The 22,758-nt window shown below is 42.0% G+C and overlaps 1 protein-coding gene across 9 annotated transcripts in view; it reads left to right on the forward strand.

The window, feature by feature from the left end:
* Positions 1-22,758, forward strand: part of FAM13A (family with sequence similarity 13 member A) — a 120,873-nt gene that overhangs the window by 84,220 nt on the left and 13,895 nt on the right. For all 9 annotated transcript variants that reach the window (XM_085058035.1, XM_085058038.1, XM_085058040.1 and 6 more), the window contains 9 exons: positions 1,005-1,191; positions 4,179-4,255; positions 4,970-5,012; positions 10,036-10,186; positions 17,827-18,040; positions 18,426-18,564; positions 19,664-19,745; positions 19,883-20,103; positions 21,467-21,550. In XM_085058035.1, coding sequence (XP_084914161.1) covers positions 1,005-1,191; positions 4,179-4,255; positions 4,970-5,012; positions 10,036-10,186; positions 17,827-18,040; positions 18,426-18,564; positions 19,664-19,745; positions 19,883-20,103; positions 21,467-21,550 — 1,198 coding nt within the window. The remainder of the gene's footprint in view (positions 1-1,004; positions 1,192-4,178; positions 4,256-4,969; positions 5,013-10,035; positions 10,187-17,826; positions 18,041-18,425; positions 18,565-19,663; positions 19,746-19,882; positions 20,104-21,466; positions 21,551-22,758) is intronic.

Consider the following 22,758-nt stretch of genomic DNA (forward strand, 5'->3'; position numbering starts at 1 on the left):
ACACTGCAGAGTAACTGGTTTCTTATCACACCAGTGCAAGTCTAGATGAATTCTCCTGCTGTTCATGAAAGCAGATGCACAGCACTGTGTAAGACAGCCACACACAGAGTTAGCAAATGTTGCAGTTTCAGTTCAAGTGTAAGCAAGCTGCCTTTAGCCTCTGGCAGGGTAATGAGACACATTGTGTTTCTCCTGTTCCCCTAGTATAGTGATGGATATGTGCATCTTCACTGTTGGATAAAGTAGAGGAAAGACTACTAAACAAGTTGTAAACGGAAAGCTGCCTGTTGAAGGATCCAACAGGGCAAGATAAGGCCTATGCCAGGCTTCTGGTAAACATGCACAAACCCTGCAAGCCCAGAGAGTCCCAGCAAGTGCACCACGTGATGACTTAGGGCTGGCTGTCCCATTCACTTCCCAACATAGCAAAACAGTCCTCTCTCCTAGCCATTGCAGAGATACATGCCCTTTTATGTTTTGTGCAATTCCCAAATAGAAGTCAAGCATTTGACTAAAGCACCATAGTCCTGCTCTTGCATTTGAGAGTTATGAGTAAGAGGGCCAATTATGTGGTGTCATGCACCAAAGGAGATCCTCGGACTGCAGCTGTGAATCACTTTTCTAAATTAAAAGCACGTGTCCCAAAGGAAAACATGCTACATACTCTATAAAAATGCCACAGAGAGCCAGGGGCTAGTCCAGCTTCCATGTGAAAGCTTCTGTGTGTTGGGTTTAGTGGGAAGTGAATCAAATCCCAAACACTTATCCTCACAGCTTTCTCACCTGAAGTGTATATACTTGGCTTTCACTCCTCAATGGGATTTAGCATTGCCCAGAGTGTTTTTGGCTGCATTGGGAAGAACCAGAGATACTGATTTCATGGGGAATAGATGATGTTGCTGAAACTACACCAGTCAACATGATGTAGTTCTCTATTGCTACCATAAATGTAGCAAGAGAGTGTTTTAAACAACCTCTTGTTGTAATGTCCCTTTTCTTTTTAGGGAAGTTGTCAACAAAGAAAACATTCCCTCTGGATTCAGCAGTCTTGAAGATTGTATTCTAGCTGCTCAAGATGTAGAAAAATTACAAGACACGAGCTCCGGATACCTTAGTGAAAGAAATAAATCAAAACGGCAGAAATCCAGCACTAAGCTTTCAGAGCTTAATGACAACCAGGACAGTCCTGTGGTAAGCTGGCATGCTGTACAGTTTGATGTCTGTTACTAGGATGGGTAAAACTTTTTTAATTTCAGTGCACATCTGATTCCTTTAGATAGCCATTTTTGTCTGCAGTAAAAGCCTAAGTGCCTATTTCGGACTATGGGAAACACTGGATCTCACACTTGTAACCCTTGTGATGAGACAACTGAGAAGCCATATTTCTGCTATGATCCTCTTACTCCATGTATAGTCATTTTCTCTTTTGCTTTTTCTTTTGAATTCAGTGAAGCATTTTGGAAAGCATAGAAGGAAGTAGGGTCTTTTTCCCAGTCTTTCAAAAGCCTTGCAAGGAGTTTGGAAGCTTAGATATAGGCTCTCATGTTCAGGTCAAGTTTATTTTTATACCCCTGCTGAGTTCTGAAGCTAGATTTCAAGGGACCTCTTTATGGTGAGATGGCGAAGGGGTTTTATGCCTTTTCCCTAAAGCCTGTGTTTTACTGTGGTGTTTGCACTTTGGGAAGTATTTTGGATTGTGTTGGTCCAAAAGGTGATCCCTCTAGCCACGTTCTACTGAAGACACGAATGTCTTTGTTATAATGTTGTAAAATCTGGAATACTGTAGAACTTTCCTAGAATATTTCTGTGTGACCTTCACAGTAGAAGACAATTTGCCAACTTCTACAAGCTGTAGAATAAAACTGGTGCACCCTCTTTCCCTCAGCCAAAGCAAACACTGGAGTCTCAGCAGCTGTGAAACTACAACGTGCTTCAGCACAGGGTCTGCATGCAGTGGCAGAAATGCTGTGCCTGCACCAAGCATGCATTGCATGGTTAACAGGAACAACAAAAGCTGTGTGAAAATACTGTCCTGAGCTATAGGGCATTTCCTTCAGTTGTGCTTGATTAAGTTTTAGAGCCTGCTGAAAGCGAGTTCTTGGTGTGAGGTTGTGTTTGGACTCATTTTGTTTAGGTCACAAAATTGCAATGATCTGATGCTCTTACCCTGTGCAAAGATTCTAGAGAGAGGAGGATTTGCTTCATGATAAAAAGAAGGCAAGATGCCAAAAATTGTACACTGTGCTTAATTTAGTAACTTAAATTTAGTGCTCAATATCCATAATCTTCTCATGTGATACTTCATGAAAGCAGAGTGAGATAGACACATTCACACTTCTGTCTTTGCTTGTAGCAATGCACTTTAAGATAGGCAAAGGTCTAGTGCTTATGATCTTTTCAGCACCTTTTCTCTGTGCCTGTGGAGTGTAAAGTAGTTTCAGTGTAAATGAGAAATTTTCTCAGGATTTAGGAAAGGAAAGATTGATAGAAGTGTCCACTTTTGCTGTGGACCTGAAAAACATTCACGAAGCCTTAAAATGTGTCCAGAAGAAATGTTCTCAAGCTTAGCTGTGTCCACTGGACTTTACCCCGCCCCTCATTTTTGAATCTCTTGAAGGGCAAAGGCTGAAAGGAGTGTAAAATGAACTGATACTGTATTAAAAGCACTTTGACCAAGACGACCGTCACTGTGGTTCTTTCTTGCTCTGCTATAGGAAATGTCACAGGGGAATCATCAACTGCGAGTATCATTATGAAATGTCTTGCAGAAAGCATGGTGCTTTTGTTTTGAAAGAGCAGAAGCTGCTTTTTAAGTTTTAATGAGTATGCTTATTACATACTTGTATTTCAGAGACTGCCAGAAGGATGTGTGGTGGTTTAGCTTTCTTTTGGCTGCACCTTTACACACCAAATAATCACCCCAATTAGACTGCCTACTTGGCGCATAACATAACATGCACCTTAGCATTTACTAATAGGCCTTTGTCATGTAAACAAGTTTGTGATGTTGTATCTCCTCAAACACCCTTTTCTGAGCATTCCTTTCTTTCAAAGCCTAAAAGAGTATGTAGGACAGTGTATGGAAGCTTTCCTCTCAGCTGTCTGATTGCATCTGGCTCAAAAGCACAAGTCAGTGGTGGAAAAACTGTCAGTTCCACTTAGACTCATGAGCAAACCAACCACAAAGCATTAAAAGCTTTTAACTGTGTTTCAGGGACATGGTAGCCAGGTACCAGTAGGACTAGAAGAAGCAAGTTAGGCAAGGCTGGAATGACTGACCTGTGTCACCATATGGGGCTGGAGGTGTAGCAGGTGACAGAGGGCTGTGACTACCCCAAGAAGTCTGTGACACGTAGTTTCCAGGGCAGGAGCCACACTTCCACCTATTTAAGAGGGACTTGCCCAAAACCCGGGGTAGAAAGCTTCTTGGACATGTGCTTGAAGTGGCCTCATGGCTTGTCCTTACAGTACTTAACTGTTTATGTTCTTAATGGTAGCCAAGACAAATCTCAGAGCAAGTGGTCATAACCAGTTGGATTTCTTGCCCTGCATTCATATTAGCACAGCCTTACATCTGTGCAGTCTCCTTGCATTCTTATGCCTGTTTAAGAAGAAACTAAGGAAGGGTTTGGCTGAGAAGTGGAGTGTTTTCTTTCTAACATGAATAAAAGGAGTTCTACTGAGAGATTGCTGTGGATTTTGCTATCTGCTCTTACAGTATTTGCACAGACCAAAGAATTGCTCCTCAGCTTAGGCTGTCAGTCTAAGTAAAGTCAAATGGCAGCTGGTGGGGTACCAAGCAGCTTTATTCTGTTTTGACATTTTGAGGTTGTCTGATGAAAGAGACGAAGCAGTGAGCGGTTGGGTTTTCTTGTAGTTTATGGGCAATAAAGTGTGGGGTTTGTTTTGTGCAGCAGGCAGTAGTGTGTGTGTTGTCTTTTTTGTAGAAGTTCTGTTGGATATTTCTGTATTTGATCTGTTTAATAGCGTGCTGCTTGAATCTGTTTTTCATGTGTGATCATATCATATCATCATCATATAGATATATATATATATATATATATATATATATATAGATATATATATATAGATATATATAGGTATATATAGATATATATAGATATATATATATATATATATATCTATATCTGACTGTTTTAATATTTACTGTATTGCAGAGTATGGAAAGCTTTAGTTCATCCAAGCCTATAGACAGAACAGGACCTGATGACATGGAAATTTTATCTGAAGAAAGGTGATTTTAATTTTTTTTTTTTTTAATATATGCATATATGTTTTCCTTTCCCTGTGGTTGTAGTACAGCCTGAGAGATTTCCACACAGGCTGCAGGGATGACAGTTATGCCACAGAATAGACTACCCATCAAGTTAACTTCCAAGCAGAGCTTCATGGAGGCACTGTGTGTGTTGTGTGGGCTTGCCCTGCAGCACATGCCACCAAGGCTCTCTTCCCAGCGTGATAAGAATGTCACTGAAGGTGCTGATTGTGCAGACTTGAAAAGAAATCAGCTGTGAAGCACCTGAACAAGCACGCTCCAGACAGGACTGCAGGGCTTGTCTTACCTGACCTCTGTGTCGGGAATCCAGCCCTTTCCCTTGTGCTCCACTCCTCTGTGAGAGCTGTACAGCCTCATTCTGCTCACCTGAGATGACTATTTCAACATTCATATTTGTTGGGAGTGTTATACTGGTTTGAATTAAGGGCGCTGGAATTAAATGACATTGTTGTTCTCAAATACCTCTTGAGAGGAAGCAAGGAATGCATAGTTCAGCAGCTTCAGCATAGTTCAGCCCAGTGTGTCCCTTCCTTTACTGTGTGAATTAGTGAGTGTGCAAGAGTAACAAGAATGTAAAAACTTTGGTGTGCAGAAGTCCTGCTTGTTTTTGTTATAAGACAGGTCTGGTTTTGTGTTTGTAATATGTTGGTTTGTTTTTGGTTTTTTTTACAGGAAAGAAAGTGAAAATGATGAGGTTTTTTTCAGGCATTCTCAGGTTGGTATTTTTTCGTTGTTTTTGTGTTTCAGTTTTGTGGCCTCCAAATGAGCATTTTATTGAGCAGAAACAAGTACTTATGCATATAGTTCTGTTTTTCACAAGATAAATGGAGTTAGCATGTACTTTTTCTGTGCCTTGCCTCTGCTTTTTATTTACGTAGTTTAGGGAGCCTCTCAGCCACTGGGGAGTCTGATAACTTCTGCTTCAGTCCCTTTGTTCCCTCCTTGCCAAAAAAAGGGATGGATCACTGAAGTCAGCACTGTGGTTTAAGTGATGTGAAGCTCCCTTATTAATCATGGCAAGGAGAGCATCTGACTGCTTATCTGTCAGGGCAGTAAGATTACCTTGTCTCTCTTGATTTCTCTAAAATAATTTGGTCTTTTATTTATCATTTCCTAATGCAGCGTGTTGCTTTTGCACATAGGTGTCTGTAATCCATTTGTCTTAGAAAACTGGATCACCTCCTGCTTCTTTCTAAGAATTGATGGCTGGGATGGATGTCAGGAGGGGAGCTGTGACATTGATGGCAATAGTTTTTCCCCCGACTTTCAATTTCTCTTACACACACACACACACACTGAACTGGCTTTATGGTGTTTTTCATCTCACTGTTAAATCAATTATTTGGGTTGGGTTAGGTTGAACCCCTTTGCAGTCAGTGGTTCATTTGGGTTTCCTTAAAACACCTTTAGACAGCCAAGCATTTAAAATACTGGGGAGAGTTACCTCTCCCTCAATTGTGCACCCATTTTAAACAGGCACAGTAAAGTATCTGTAGCCACTGTGTGGTTTCTCTGGCTGTCTGGAGTTGACTGAAGGTTGGTAGTATTTTTGAGTTAGACTCCTCTTGTGTTTCTTTTGAAAATAAAAGCCACTATGCATTTATTGCCTTTGAAAGACTTAATTTCTGATAGGAATTATTTCCATCTAGAAAGAAAGGTAGAAGATTGCTAACAGCTGAGCTCTGACCAGCTATGTTGTAGCTGGCAGAGTTCATGGGACCCTGAAATATGTAGCCCCTGCAAAAGATGTTCAGGGCTGCCTTTGATCACTGCTCTGACTGGGGTCACATGGATCTCCTACTTTGTTCCCAGAGGGTCAGTAATCCCCCATGATCCTGCACTTGCTCGTGAGCTGTTGTATTTCCCGGAGTGTAGATTTCGCAACACCTTGTTCCTCATGTACCCATTTTCATGTGGAAAAGGTGCTCTTGCTGCCCTGCCACACATTATTCTTACTAAGCTTTTAAATTGGCCTGGTGAAACTACATTTGAATATGAATTTGAATATCACAATCTTAAAATAAACTTCACTTTAGGAAAAGCTTTAAAGTGTAAAATTTTAACTGCAGGAAAGGATTTTAACCCAGAGATTGTACTATATAGGAATTACAAGGTCAAGAAAATGTTACATTCCTGCAAATTGTTTTACATTCCTTGCTCCTTATAAGCCTTTTGCTTAGGGCAGCTTAAAGACATACATTTCATAACAAACAACTCATTCAGGTTGAGGAAGGAACAAGGACTTTCTTATTCTTTTCTCTTTCTCTCCCTGTCTCCAGTCTGAAGATATTAGGAAAAGTATTTGGAATTTGCCATAGTTGTGATATGACCAGTTATGCTGACTTGGGTCTCCATGAGACTGTAGAAATACCTTGAAACACAAGGTCCAAATGAATTTTCAGTGGTTTTGTAACCTTTGTAATCTGCCCTCGGAAGTAGCTAAACTCCAGGATGAAAAACACAGGTTTCTAGTACCCAGGTTGTGATAAGGGAAAGGTATTTGTGACTCATACCAACATGGCAACAAGTGTAGAGGGGTATTGGCATGGCTCAGGTAGGAGGAACAGAGCAGAACGGCTGAGTTTTTGCATCAGGTTGAATTCCTAAAATGTGCTTTAGGATGCTTCCTGCTCATGGCTGTAATGGAAGATCAGATGTAGGGGAAGCAAGCCTTTTATACAAAGTTGATTGGAATCCACATGTAATTGAACAGAATACAACTTCCTGCCCAGAATTTAGAAGTCTTTCTGTTGCCATTTATTTCTTGCTGTTTGAGCTGCTCTTTATGCTGAATCTCCATTGGAGCAGGGAGAATGAATGCAGCTGACTTATCCCCAGGCTACTTAGATCTGTAGTTACTGGTGCTTGCAAAGCATGGCTGCAGAAGCAGCTTTTAAAAAGCAGAATTCAAGTACCTGCATTGAAGATTTTTTTTGGTGTCATTTATGTAATATCTGCAGTGAACTGTGGATGCCAACTGTTACCAACATCAACTTGTTGCCCCTTTGATTTGTAAGAAATTGTGGCACATCCATACCTAAAGCAAAGTAGTTCTCCCTTATTTGATTATTTTCCTAGAGGTTGGCAGCTGGTGGTGTCAGGAAATCAAAAAGGAAAATAAGTGATGGCAATATTGAATTATCTATCACTCCATGGGTTTGGAGCATTAATGCAAAGGAAGTTAAACATCTGCTTTCTTGAGTCTCCAGGGTTTGTACCACCATTGTTCTTCAGAACACCTAATGATTTATTCATTGTATTAGAGCCTATGTCAGTGAGCAAGGAAAGGAGAGTAACTGGCTGCAGGCAGAGCGCAGGCCTGTTTTTAAACGGCTTTTAAATATTACCAACAACTGAAATGACTTGAGGAGGACAAAGACATCAATATGATCTTTCTAATATGTGTTTAAGGGAAAGGTTTACCCATCTGGGAAGTGCTCTTATATTTGTTACAGGTATCTTTTAAGAGTTCTAACAAGTCAGGAGATAGTACACTCTTCATGGAAAGACATTTATCTCTAATTAGTGTCAGCAGTGGTGACGAGATGGTATTCTCATGTTGGTCCCTTTAAAATCGTTAAAATCTAGGTACTTTCCTCTCTTCACACTTCTTTGTTATTAAAAATAGCACCTATTTTGAAGCTCAGCGCTGTATTTATTTCCTTGCCTTAAAATATCACCTCTAAATACTGTGCTGGCAATTACAAGCAGTTTGTCAACTGGTACAGTTGGCCACTGACCAGTCTTTGTCTGTGAGGTACACGGACTATTTTGATCCTGGCAGGAAATTTGTCAATGGACCTTAAAGAAATATTCAAGTCCTCCCAACCTGGAAGCAGCTTAAAAGACATTGAATGGTGAATTAGAATTTTTCCATGTAGGACTCTCACAATAAACACATTTGTAATCAGATTTAGCGTCGAGCTGCACGAGTTATTAGCACATGGCAAACTGCCGTCTAGTGTTTTATTTTGTTACAATGTTTCAAAAAGGCTATTTATTGAAATGAACAGGAAATACACGCCTTACACAAATACAATGCAGAACACTCTCTACAAATACCAGGGTATTCATCACCCAGGTTTTTAGAACCGTAGAACAGCCCAGGTTGAAAGGGATCTCAAAAGATCACCTGATCCAACCTTTTGTGGGAAAGGAAGCCTAGATGAGATTATTTAGCACCCTGTTCAATTGCAGGGATTGGTGGAATTGAATCCAGATAAAAACATTTATTCATATGATTTGTCTACTGGGCAGGTTTTTTCCCCTCCTCATGAAATTTACTTGTTTTGCTCTGCTCAAAAGGGGAAAAATGCACCAAACGTATCATTAGTTTCCTGCAGATAAAGAAAAGTAAATGTGTCTTAGTGTCATGTACTGAGGACATTGTAGCATTTGGCCATTTGTCTGGATTCACAAACAAAATAGGTCCAGAAATACTGGTTATTTTGTTTTGATTCGTTTTCTTCCCGTACCAGCATTGTTTACTAGATTTTCAAAATACCTGCAGGAGGAAAATGTTCATGCTGACTACCCACTAGACGATATTTGAGGGAATTACGCCTAAGCTGTTCTTAACAAATCCAAATAGTTTATGTAGTAACGTAATCCTGTCTATTCAGCTAGCTCTCTGTGTTCGTTGGTGGATTTATACATATCACACTACATGTTTATGTACATGCATTACACTTCCTTTTCGCTACTGCCCTCTGTGAGGCATTACAGCTAATTTCTCTTGGAGTGACAGAAGCTCTCCTCTCATCAGAGGCTGTCACAGACACGCGCACTGTGTCTCTGGGTTGTGGGAATGGCAGGGATTTCTGCATAAATGCACACGACGTGTGCTATGTGCAGGGGGAACAGTGCTGAGGCAAACAGCACTTGCTTCTAGGTAGTACTAGCTGATGAATCATTTACTTGACAGCATTCTGCTTTTTTGTTTTTTCATTCCTAAGTCACTGGATGCTTGTGTGAATTTTTTGGCGTTTTCCCAGAGTCCACACTGCTTCCAGCTGAGATGCCAAACCCTTACTGCCGTTTGGATTTGCGCAACACCGCTTTAATACCCAGAGCTCCTCCATAAATAGTTCTGCTCTCCCCACGCCCAGCTAGAAAACAACCACAGGAAATCGGGGAATGTGCAGCCAGCACAGCTTAGCTGGCACTAATTGATCTGAGCCAGCACAGCCTGCATGAGAGCATTCATGTACGTAGCCTGCACTGCTGGCTGGCTGCGGCTGCTGCCTCAGGAGCTCTGGTGCCTGCTTTTTTAGAAGGCACCATATTGCTACAGCCTCACAACAGCAGCAGCAGCGTTTTTGTTGTTGCTCGAAGGAGTTGCGCTCCTGTAGGAAGTGTACGCAGCCACCTCCTCCCTCTCCCTTTCTCCCTGCCTCCTTGCCTCCCTCCCTCCCATTTCATCCCAATCCACTACTAGCTGCATGCAGTTGTCAGGGCAGGCAGTCTCAGGAGCTTGCAGTAGCTTTCTAAAGAAGGAAAAATTCAAGGAAGGCAGATGGACAGATGTTTTTACTAGTGTGAGTGAGCAATTAGTACATAGGGGTCACCAGGCAAGGGATTTGGATTTGAAGCTGGAAACATCAGGGTCTGTTTGGATCTTTTTAGCTAAAGGCGTGAGCTTACTGCTGCTGTAACTGCAGGGTTTTTTTCTCCCTTCTGCATCCTGAAACCTTTTTTTTTCCTTTCTCTCTCATTTCTTTGTGTGTATGGGAACATAGCTGACTTCAAGCATGAAGATTCAAGAACATCCAAGCATGCCTGAAAACAAGTTGCAAAGAAATCAAGATGCTGATGATCAGGAAAACAGCTTTGTATCTGAAGTGCCTCGGCTGGATTTAACATCACTGTGTGATGACAACAACTGGGAAGGTAGGATTGTGTGATGGCTGGTTGTGTGAGTGAAATGAGAGAGGGAAGCCTGAGGGGGCTGGGTGTATCTTTATGTGATCATATTCTCTTGCTAAAAACAATAGAAAAGCAACTTTGTCCTGAGTATAGAACTGAAAGTTTGGAGAAACTGAAAGTAAATACTGAACGGTACTGACTCTAATTGTCATTGAGAAGGAGAAAATGAAACTTTTTATTCTTGAAGTTACTTTCATGTTCTGTTTAGTACTGTTAGTCCCTGAGTGTTTAAAGATACCTTATTTCTTAATGGCTGGTCACTGGGTAATTAAGCTAGACTGTGTTACACTTCAAAGCAACTGGGTATTTCACAGTCTAAAAAAAACTTTTCTTTTTCTTCAATCACTGTTTGGAAATAGTGATTCAGACCTGAAAAGCACAGCTGGTAAAAAATGCTGTCTGTTACTTTGTCTTGCAAACAACTTTTTTTTTTTTTTTTTTGTGTATGCTGTGAAGGAATTCTGATCACCAGCTCAAATGGCCATGTTAAATTGATTGTATGTCATTTAAATTGCTTTAGTACTATTTCTTAGCTCTCCTCTCTGGAGTGCATGCTTGGTTGGCTATTTGCACTTACTCATGTAAGTGGGAATCTGGGAAAACTCTGTGGGTGCCATGAGCCTTAATTTCATTTGAAATTGAGATGAAATTAAGGTGTCCAGCAGCTTTGGGATCAAACCTTTTTCTAGTGACAGAGTATGTCTCTGTGTACAAGCCAGAATTATTCTTGCTAGTTTATGCTTTAGGAGTGAAAGATGGTTTTGACAGGGAAGAAGCAGGAAAACACAAGTGTGGAGTTTTAATAAAGCAAGAGAACGAAAACGTGCAACTAATTCGTTGCTCTAAAGTAATAATCTCTGAGGAGCACTGAGAAGGGAAGTTCTCTGCTCCTGCCTCCACAGTGTACGTGACCTAGTATGTTTTGCCTTTCCCTCTAGGAGGGGAGTAGTTATGACACTTCAGGCGTGAGTAAAGAAAACCTGCAGCCATGGCTGCCTTTGATTCAGCCAGGCAAGCAGTCACTGCACAGAAGGGAATTTTTCCATTTGCTTGCTAGGTGGGGATTCCCTGGGTGGAATCACCACACATGCAGCACGGCTGATCAAAGCCCACAGAAGGGCTCCCAGGCGGCCCTGGCTGCTGGGTGTTTACTGAGATGCCAATTAGCAGAGCCCTGCAGGGTCTCAAGCCAGGGTGAACACGTCTGCATTCTCAGAGGTGATGTGTGGCTTCAGCCATCCTGTGAACCTTCTGAAATAATGACTCTTTTTTTTTTTTTTCCCTTCCTGCATTACTAATAGGAGTCATATGAATGCATGAAGGGGAGAACACAGCTCCTTTCTGTCTACCAGAGGCTTTCCCATTGTATGAAATAAGTTGCTTCTTTGGTACAGCTCCCTCTTAATAAGCATGCTCTTATGTTTGGATTCTAGCTTTCTTGCCCTGAAAATATGAGACAGGATTATGGGCACATGTGACTGTGCTTCTCTCTGATTCCTCCTTCCTCCCGTCTGTTCACGTGTATTTCACAGGAGGAGGAGGTGGGCAGTTTCAAAAGAATCAGCTGTCTGGGGTGAGAGAGACATCATCTTCTGAAATATGTGCCTTCCAGACTCACCATTTTGTTGGTGTGGGTGAACATCAGCAAAATGGTGCCTTCTGTGTCTCAGCAAGGAAAGACTGAGTCTTTCCTACCTATGGATATGGAATCAAGCTTGCTGCAGCCAGGAAGGGGAATATCTTAACATCAACTCTCAGACTGCTTCTGTAGCTAACAGCAGAGTCTGTTGTTGAGACTGTCTTTGCAGGGCAGGGTTGTACCACCAATCCACACCTCTAGCAACCAGGACATCCTCCCTTTCCCTATCAGCCAACCTGAGTCACTCAAACCTTCACACTCCTCTTCAGGATTCATGCTACAGCTCTGGTTGCGTCCCCAGTGAAAAGGAGAAAGGACTGTAGCTTCAGATGCTCTAATACTGAGTTGTTTATTGCTCTGCTCTAGCAAATTTGGTAGGCCCATCTCCTGGGAAATTACCCATTCTTTCAGGACATAGATGAGCTGATGTTTGGGGTCAAGGTCCTCTGTATCACACTGCAGGGAAATACAGAGTGTCTGTTGAGCAGGGCACATTCACAATGACGGGTGAGAACAATTAAAGGTTGAGGGCTTGCCTTCAGCTGTAGCTGTCACTGCCTCCAGTCAAATATTAGGAAAGTCTTGAACAATGGGCACGAAATTACACAAGACAACCTTGTCCATTGACTCCCTTTTATTTGTCACTCAGGCAGGCTCTCCATCGTTTAAAGAGCAGAGCTGCCTTAAAAACCTCATTCAGGGGCGCAGAGCTCTATAACTGCTGCCAGGTGAGCTGTCACAGCCCTTTGCCAGTCATGTTACACTAAAAGTAATTTCTACTAGACTTTCTTCCCTATAACGTTCACCCCATAGTCCAATCTGTACACAAGAGCAGCAGTTTGCTGTCCTTCTCCAGGCTGTGTTCCCTTTGCCTAAAGCTGAGCACAGAGAGGACAGAGACATTTTCTCCCTGCTCCCCACAATGCATAGCCTCACACTTTGCCATGTGCCCGCCTCTGCATCCCCCTCACCTGCTAAGTATAGAGGCATGTGTAGGAATCATCAGGCTATTGACGTAGTACTCAGGGTGTGAGCAGTGCCCCAGCAAAATCCAAGTGCTGAGCTCCTTGCCTCAGTGCATTTGCTGTGCTCCAGGTGTATTTTCCCAATGTGCCTTTGGCAGGTGCAAATCAGGAAGTTTTATTATTGTGTTGGGTGGGGACCGAGCTGTCCCTGTGAACTGGGATGTCACATCTGACTGCTGGGTTTGCCTGCTAAGCTGGTCAGTCAGTGCCAGCTGAGATTGCTTTGAGAGCTGGCATTTTCAGAGCTGCTTCCCTAGCTAAGGTTTCTAATTGTTGTGGATTATGCTTGTGACTAAGGAGGACACAGTGTTCTCTCACAGTCCAGCACTATTGTGCAGATTTCTCACCAAATGTTTCTAATTTAAGCCCAGAACTTGCTATCCTGTCCTCAAAGAAAATATGGAAGTATGTTGCTCTCCATAGCAGCAACTGGCCCTGTCAGCAGATTGGGCTGAGCAGGCAGTTCAGTAAATCAATATGATGTGTGATTGCTGCTGATGTCACCCGATTACTGACACTTTTTAAAAAATTCTGTAGCTGAGATTTCAAGCCGAGTTTACAGTAACAAGCACTTATGAAACAATCAGCAGGCATTTTTCTTCAAGTTTAGAAAAAAATAATAAAACCAGAAGTTAGAAACGCAATTTGAGTTCAAGTATTGCAGCACTTGAGACCCTAAGGGTGAAGCTGATCTACAAATAGTTGCAACACTGACTTAATTGATACTTTCCCATGGAAAAAAACCCAAAGTAATGCAAAAAATCCATATAGTATAGCAGAAGGGAGGCTGCATTTAGTTTTCTTTTTTTCATTACTGTGGACTCAGATTGATCAGTGTATTTGTGTGTAACACTCTTTAGCATAAGAACTCAAAAGATGACAAAGCACATTCTATTTTTAATACTAAGTATAGAAAAAATAATTGCATTGTTTACTGAATAGCATCAATGTATTAAAATTATATTTTTAATTGTTATGACACGCTAGAAACAAAATAAAAAGTTTGCTTGCTGGCTGAGAGATGTGTCATCTCACTAAGTGAAAAGGCATGGTAGCGCTGTATTTGGGTCATTCGTTTGATCTACGTAGGAAGAATGCCTCCTGATATATTCAAACAAGGACATTTTCATAAAGTTATTTATAAGACAAAGAAAATAGGTTGTTTCTGAGCTAGTGAATGCTTTGGATGGGGTTTTAAATTACTTCATTCATTTCATTATGAGAGGTCTTTCTGGAGTCTTTCAAGTGGCATTTGGTACTAGCACCTCAGGTGTTGTAATGAGTTTAGACTTTTTAATCCCTCTGGACCTACTTCAATTTACAGTAGCTAAGACTTGGCCTGTTTGTTTGACAGATGGGTGTGTGTAAAAGCAGGGCTAGCAGCATGTATGAGCTGTGTGGCTGCAGAAAGGGAAACAGGAGATGCCTGTGGCGTTTTGCTGGCTGCACCTCAAGTGGTATTTGTGTGTAGACACCCCTCTGTTGGCCTCCAGTAACCCTGTGGCAAATATACAATGTAGTGATTTTAAAAAGTCAGGTTTTGTCAGCAAGATGGCTTGGAGCTCACAAATAATACACCAATCTGATACAATAAATCTTTCTTGTGTGAAGGACTTAATGGTTCAGGTTTATTAAAATCTTGAGCCCTCTAATGCAGCAGGTTGGCAGAGAGGTTGTATTGCCATAGGCGATACTCTGTGTGTCTGTGGAGCTCTGCAGAGCCACACCTGGCAGATGGCTGACAGCTTTGTTGAAAGATGATCTGGTTGTGGGATTTTGAGAGGGAGTGCAGAGCTTCTGAAGCACTGCAGGCTCAATACCAGCACACAGCTCTCTGCTCCTGCGCCAGCTTAGAAAAGGCATACCTGAAAGAAATGCCTGCATTTTTTCACCCTTTCTCTACACTTTTACAGCCATGGTGGCTAAATAGTCCCACCCCACCCTGCCTTGTTTTTTTTTTTTTTTTTTTGAAAAGTTGTCATTCTAGAAAAGAAGCGGGGGAAATAGTGTATGGAAAGAATATGTGTGTAGAAAACTGAGAGTTTTCTCAGAGCAGGAGAGATCTGTTCAGGACAGAAGAGGAGCAGTGTAACTGTTCTGTCAAGTCAGTGGCAAGGAAGAGGTGCAACCTTGACATTCTTTACTGTCGTTTTATTCTTTGATTAGCAGAAAGAGGAAAGGGTGACAACATTAATCATGACAGTCCTTAAAACTGGACTTCACAGCAGATGCTTCAAACCTGAGCTATTCAGTCCAGGAATATAGCAGCCTTCAGAAAAAGCTCTATGCTTTGATAGCTATCTTGGCTAAATGAAAAACAAAAAATATTGTGCATTCTGTTAAAGAGGAATTAATTGATTGTGCACTGTCAGAAAAAGCAGCAGCTTAGCCTTAGTGGGTTCCTGTTCATTTCTGTGAGCCAGCAATTCCAGTGCTTCCAGCTGAAGCACCTGGCCAGCAGGAGAGAAAAGGCAGTTGGACTGCAGCTCCAGTCCACTTAGTGATCTGGTGTAGATGAAATCCATAATTGTACATATCTAAATGTGTTCATTGAATAATTGCTCTGCTGCTCTCAGGGTTCTAGCTGTTTTGTGTGTAGATGAGGTTTTGTCATCTAAATGTGTATGGTCAGCAAGGGAAACAAAATTACCCACAGAGTCAGGCCTTCCAGGAGCAAGGGTTAAAAAAATCTGATTTTCTATAGCAGCCATTTCTTCTGCCAAGTCTCAAATTTTATTTTTTCCTTTTAGGACTTTTTTCTCCTTCTCCTTTTTAACATTTTCTCCTTTAGAATGGGAGTTTCTGTTTTGGGGGAGTATTTTGAAATCAACAAAATAGAAAGTAGACATACCTCAGTCTCAATTAGGTTATATAAAGTGCTTTGCTGTCTTTTGGGGTTTGATCAGAGGCTCTTTGAGCCATTGCAATTCCCTGAATGTCGCATGCTATCTGGTTTTAAATCCACCTTGGACAAAGTCACATGCATCATGCATGATTAATAATGGCTTTGTTAGCTGGTGTGGTAGGAGCTTAATTTAGTTACTGCTAAATGTGCCTGATTTTTTCTAAGTTTATTCCATCTCTGTAAATCCCATGGAGGCGTTATTTAACAATTACCAAGAGGAAATTCTGTTTGGGGGTGAGAGGTATTCACACAATTAGAAGTGAGAGATGTCTAGAAGAATTTCATACATCATTTAACTCTCATTCCTGCTTGTCAAACATATTAATTTTTCCCCTTTTGTATTACCCTTTATTTTGCTACAAAAGGTCTTGCGAGACCCTTCCTAAAATCATGAGAGATTCAGGGAAGTGGATGCAAAATATTCCAGTTGTTAGAAACCGGTTGAACAGAGCTTAGAAAAACTCTTTTTTCAGAAATTAACCAAAGGAAATGCAGGCTGCATAAGCTTTCCAGGCCATGGCAAAGCAGGCTACATACACCTGGGACTTGCACACCCCATGGAAGTAGCCTCTGTGACCCAGGCTTGTATGTGCTTCTCTTACCACAACACCTTCAAGGGGCTCTTATGGAAAAAAGCTTGAGCAAAACCCTCCTGCCATCCCTTTCAGGGTAGCACATCAGTGTGCGTGCAGCACCAGCCTCTAAGTGGAGGTGTGCCATTTATATCCATGTGCTGAGGAGGAAGGGAAAAGGAGGAGAGCATCATTTGAAGATGTGTGCAGGCAAAACGGCACTGAGCCCATCCTTGCTGCATTGGCGATGATCTCGCACTGCCTGCATTGTACGGAGGGAGAATGTTAAACAGCACAGAGCTTCTGCAGGGAAATCCTCTTGCAATCCACTCTGAGCTGTGAAAATGCTAGCCTTATTCAGCAAGAGGAAATAGTGCTTTTTATTCATAAACTGATAACTTCAAAAGCCCCTTCTCTTTGTGAATGAAGAATAGGCACACTAGGCACAGGAAACAATTAGTCCATAGCTCTACGGCTGGTCTGGGAGCTTTCTATAAGGTTTTTGTTTTGTTACTTGACTCTAGAACTATTTGTTAGATTTATAAGTTCAAAGCCTGGCTCTTTGCACCACAGGATTAGACAGTTTAAGCAGGAGCATGCAAATCAGCTTAGTAAACTATCTGAACACAAAATGTTAGACTCCTTATGGCATCTGGAGGGAATGATCACAAGATTGAGGCATTGCTTTCTGTGGGCTCTATTATGCTAATCAGCAATGCTAAATTGGGTTTCCCTTTCTCTCCCACTCCACCACCTCCCTGAACAACATTGCTTTTGCTTTTAGCTCATTAGGTCATCCAGGGGTCTGAAGATTTCCCTACTTTTCTACCATCCTGTAAGCAGCAGCATTGCATGTGAAAGGAAAAAGGGGAAAGTCGGACCATATTAGCATAATGGTTAATATATGGGCTAAACACCCTGTGGAACAGGTGGTAATGTGAGGCACCTTTTGCTTGTAGATTAGAAGAACCTATGTTTGCTCCTGGGCTTTGAATTTCCAATAGCAGCCAACAGGGCCGCATTGGAGTGCTGAGGCCTATAGAAGAACCATTAGTATACTTTTCATTTACAGCATTTGTAGATACTGAAACTGAAAATAAACCTTCCTTCTGTAATCCGATTGCCTCTTCTATATACCGTGTGCCAATAATGCTCTCTGTCCAGCATAACTTTTTCCTCAAAGGTGCTAGCTGGTGATTGCCTCATTTGGTGTCAGTTTGTGGTAATGCCTTGTCAGCTTCTGGGTAGTTTTCTGTTGCATCTAAGAGATTACTTGTATTTATGTAGGTTACCTGCTGTGGCCAGGCTTTACATTGCTTTGCACACAGGGCAGATGCAAGTAGTGACCAGAGAGTGCCTGGTGACAAGAGTCACAGTCCAGCACAAGAGGGTCCAGGTTCATTAGAAAGTTACCTGGAGTGTGTCTTATGTATAAAACAAAGCCTTTGTCTTACTGTTCCCAGAGCCCATCCCTGCTCTCTCCTCATGGCAGCGAGACGGCTTAGACTCAGATGAGGCTCGCCTTTCCCCGCAGGCCGGGCGCTTGATTCGCCAGCTTCTGGATGAGGACAGCGATCCCATGCTGTCCCCTCGCTTCTATGCCTATGGACAGAGCCAACAGTACCTGGATGATACAGAAGTGCCTCCTTCTCCTCCCAATTCTCATTCCTTCATGAGGTGGGTTGTGATTTGCCGGTGCTGACTTTCACATCCAGCTGCAAAGGGTTTACACAATTGCATCAAGTGGCATCTCTTTGGATCAGCTGTGCTGCGCTGGGTTTCTGTCCCTATTCACAGGAAATTGATATTTTTATTAAAGTTCTTTGTAGTTAATAATTTCTGGGGTAATTAATTGTTAATAATTGTGCATTAATATCTAGGGACTTGCTGAAAGAGGCTGTTAGAGCATCTTTTGCTCTCTGTCATTAACAGAGTAGCAACATAACATTCTCACTTTTGGGGGCTTTGCCTTTATTTACACAAAGTTGAAGTGGCCTTCTCTGCATCAAGATGTGTTGTGGCTGTTTGGATAAGCTCTTCCTGCAATGTCTGCTCTTGGTAGGAGACGGAGTTCATCATTAGGATCTTACGAAGACGACAGAGAAGACCTTACCCCTGCACAACTCACACGAAGGATTCAGGGGCTGAAGAAAAAGATCAGGAGATTTGAGGAAAAATTTGAAGAGGAGAGGAAATACAGAGTGAGTCTCTTAAGATTTAAGCATTAGTGTGGACATGTATGCATTAATAGCAAAGGGAAGGGACACCAGGGAAGTGGGTCAAACATACAGAGGGACACCAGGGAAGTGGGTCAAACATACAGGGGGCTTAAAAGCTCCTTTAAGGACAAAAGAAAAAAAAAAGGACCAAAATCCTGCTGCCACCCCAAAAATGTTTATCCACACCAAACAAATTACCTTTCCAGGCATTATGTACTACCCATGCAGCACAAGAGAGTGAGGCTAATAAACTCTCAGGATTTCAACCACTGCTTAAGACAGTGTGTAGGAATAGCTGTGTTAAATTTCTGCTTGTTTGTTTATTTAAGTTCAGCATATGGGAAGCACAGTTGCTTATCTCATTTGCATGATGGTAATCCCAGGACACCTGTGCATTGTAGAGGGGAGAGAGCAGCTGCCTTCACTCCTGAAGGAACCACAGTCAAGTGCTGCTGAGCAGTAGCAGTGTACTGGACTCCTATATTATTCCTGAGATGCCCTTACAATACACCATTTTTAAGGAACTAAAACTTTGTATGTGTGCATCTTTGGCTATCTAAATGGCAAGGAATTGTACTGAAAAAGTCTTGCCTGCAATAGAAAAGGCTGAAAGAAATGCTCAGAGCTTGCTGTAGCCTAGCATTTGGGTTATTTTGATGTCTTGGGATGGAAGGCAGCCTTCGGTGTGGATACATGTGTCCTGACACTTCTCAAACTGTTGATGCTATGTTTCCTCTATTTTGGAGATACCTTCTTGTTAGGAAACAATAGACACAAGGATTCCATTGTGCATCTAGCTCTCTGAGTCACTCCTACAACTTAATCATTGCCATCAAATGTTTTGTGTTTTCTAAAAAGAAAATCCATCTCATGATGCCCCTAAGACAGAGTGCTGTGACAGGCAGGAGCAATTAAAGCAAGGTCTGAAATGGGATGGTCAGAGGTGTGCAGCTGTCAGGCAGAAGCCAGTGCCTGTGCTCGATCCAAATTCTGTTGTACCCCTCCATGCCACACACTTGATTCAATGAATCTCTTCTGGTGGTTTAACACAAATTCAGTATGGCTTTTCTTTTCCTCCCAGCCTTCCCACAGTGACAAAGCAGCCAACCCTGAAGTGCTCAAATGGACAAATGATTTGGCCAAATTCCGGAAGCAACTTAAAGGTGAGCAGCCTCCACTGGTGCACCTTTGGGGGGCAGCTTCACTGCCTCATTTAGATTTGATATGAGGCAGTAATCCTGTCACTCTCACATTTTAAAAATGAAAAATTACTCATCTTGCCCCAAACTTCCCTGTTTAGAGTCAAAACTGAAGATATCGGAGGAAGACCTTGGCCCTGTTGTGCGTCAGCGCAGCAACACTCTCCCCAAGAGCTTTGGCTCTCAGCTGGAAAAGGAGGATGACAAGAAGCAAGACCTGTCAGATAAATCTGCCAAGCCTGCCGTGGAAGTGACCCTTGACTCCATCCAGAAGAAGCTTCAAGAGAAACGAGCAGAGACAAATCGGCCTGAAGACATTAAGGTACAATCTAGACTGGTCAGATTTAGGCCTTTAAGTGCAAGTAGGTACCTTGTGGCTGCAGAGTCACTTGTGAAGGCACTGTGGTCTTCTGCATTTTGTTTAAAAGTCTGCAGCCTTTAGTCCGGGCTCACTTGCTTTAGTTCCTTTCCCTCCGCCTTTAGTATCTTGACTTTTTTCACAGAGCTCAGTTTCTAATATGTGTCACCTTGTGTTCTTTGTCTGACCCTTGTATATTTCTGAGTATGTTTCTGAGTTATTGCAAGTAATGTTTCTGAGTTATTGCAATCTTTCCTGCCCCATGTTTGGCTATTTTTGTTGTTACATCCAAAGGCTTTTGGCAAATTCTGAGTCTTCCAGTGCTTCTAGAGATTGTGTCATCTGTTTGCTTCTTGTTCACTCCAAAGCTGAGTGGTTTTGTCTCAGGGTGTGTTATTACTACCCTTCAGGGTTTCACACTGAGCTCTGTTAGTTGCTGTAATCTCTGAGGGTTATCAGCAGGGAGGTTTTTGTGTCTGATGTGAGTTCCTGAGGTTTCTGCAGCCTTGTAAATGAACTCCTTGAGTCTGCTGATATGTAAATTGTGCAGTGCTTTATAAGAGTGAGGCAGACAGCATTGTCTTTGTTTGCTGGATCTGCAGGAGAAAAACATACAGCATGTATTTTGACTATTTTCTGACTGTAGCAAGAATCCACCGCCTGGTCAGTTATAGAGAGACTGTGATAGTATTTGGTGCTGTGATAGGGAGAGAAGGCTTATTGTGTGTCAGGCAAATTCAGTGGGGGAATTTTGGCCAACTTAGTTAGAGAAGTCTTCTCTAACTGTCTTCCCTTTCTTTTTGGCTTTGTCCTTTCTTGTCTGCTACAGCTTTTCATTCCATAGGAGAATTGGTAGAAAGAGACAGTCTGCACTTCAGTTCTTGGTAAAGTGTGTTTGTAACAGTCCAAGCAAAGGTCTAAAGGTACTGAAGTTTGTCTCAGATTTGGAAAAAAAGAAAGGACATGTGTTCTGTTGTAGAATTGATGCTTCAGATCTTAACTGAAAAAGAGCCACCATCATTAAAAGTTGCATAGCGTTGTTTTCTCAAAGCACACTAATCTGTAAATCCCTCTTAGGTACACAAAATACCTTCATATACAAAGTTTGTGTGTTTAATCTGCCTGCATTGTGCATAGGGTTCTACTCACATTAACTGTCTCTTTGGCAATGTGCTGGGAGAAGAGAACTGGAAGGTAGAGATGAATCTTTAAAATGTAATGATGGTATGACATGACTTTGGTTATGGCACAGATCAGTATTTTTTGAGTCCAGGAATCTAACATGTTTTCTTCCTCCCTTTCCCTCTCTCTGTACCACTTTTCATAGGACATGACAAGAGATCAGATAGCAGCTGAAAAAGTGGCTCTTCAAAAAGCTTTGCTGTATTATGAAGGCATTCATGGGAGACCGGTATGTACTGCAGCTTGTTTTTTTTTCCAAAGTACATCTTTATGTGTCTTTGTCTGTGGTAAATGATGTCCCTTATGCCCCCTTGATGTCAGGTAACTAGAACTTCTTGCACTCTAAACCACACGTGCACCCTCTAGTCCACCTCCCTGATCCTTCACTTCCGCAGCTGCTGAGGACTCTGTTCCAGGCAGGGTGATATCCTCACGCAGCAGGGCTGGACAGACACCTGTAGGACAGAGCCTACAGGCTGAATGGGCATTATTTTGGCATTGTGCTCTCCAAGTTCCACAGACACCCAATTTGTGGCCCAGTGGACAGTCTGCACAGGAATAGTTGTGTGTGGTCTCCCATCCAGCAGGAAGTTTGCAGTTTTCTGGTATCAGTGGCTAACTGGGAAAGGACTGTACGTACATTGCACTTCTTAGAGTAGGTAGAATGTTCCACCTGGTGCCTTGCTTTCTGCACTTCCTCTTGGGCCAAAGGATTCTGAAAAAGTTAGTCTCCTGAGCATCATAGCTTAAGTTGAGAGGATATCTGATTCTTCTGAGAAACAGATGGGTTTTATCCATGTACCAGGAGAAGAGAATGGCATAAGGTTTCTTGTACATTTGATCTTAAGAAGGGCAACTTTCTTGTGAAGACAAAGAATTAAGTATTGTCTTCTGTTGATCCCTGCTGTGGCAGAAACACAGTGGCTTCCAGGCCACCAAGTTGGCTCTTTTTATGAGTCTCTCCTCTCTTTCACTGATGACATTGTAATCTTTGCTACCAGCTGTATAGGTAAAGTAACTTAATTTCAGAGTGCTGTTAATCCTTTGAGCAGTGGCTTGGGAGCAGCAAATTACTGCTTATAGAGAGTACGTGATTAGTGCAGCTCACAAATCTGTCATTGTGCTGCTGCACGGGATTCCTGATTTTTTCCTTCTGAATTATTTCCTTCATTATCCATTGTTTTAAAAAGTCTCACTTACTTAAATTCTTTCATGGAGAATATTGTACAATCACATAAACTAAAAGCTGAAAATGGCATATTTATATGAGAGGACAGGCAGATTTATTCCTGTGTAAAATAGCAAAAGGGCAGCACAAGGGAAATCCACTTAACCTTCCCTGTGCTCTCTGTGAGACCAAGTCTTTTTTTGCTGCTTTTACAATTATATAAATCAACAGTTGGCATCTTACTAAAGTGAACTCTCTTCAATCTTTTT

Source organism: Lichenostomus cassidix, chromosome 4 (genome assembly GCF_008360975.1).
Source record: "Lichenostomus cassidix isolate B80296 chromosome 4, HeHo_3.0, whole genome shotgun sequence".
NCBI classification, from domain to species: Eukaryota; Metazoa; Chordata; class Aves; order Passeriformes; family Meliphagidae; genus Lichenostomus; species Lichenostomus cassidix.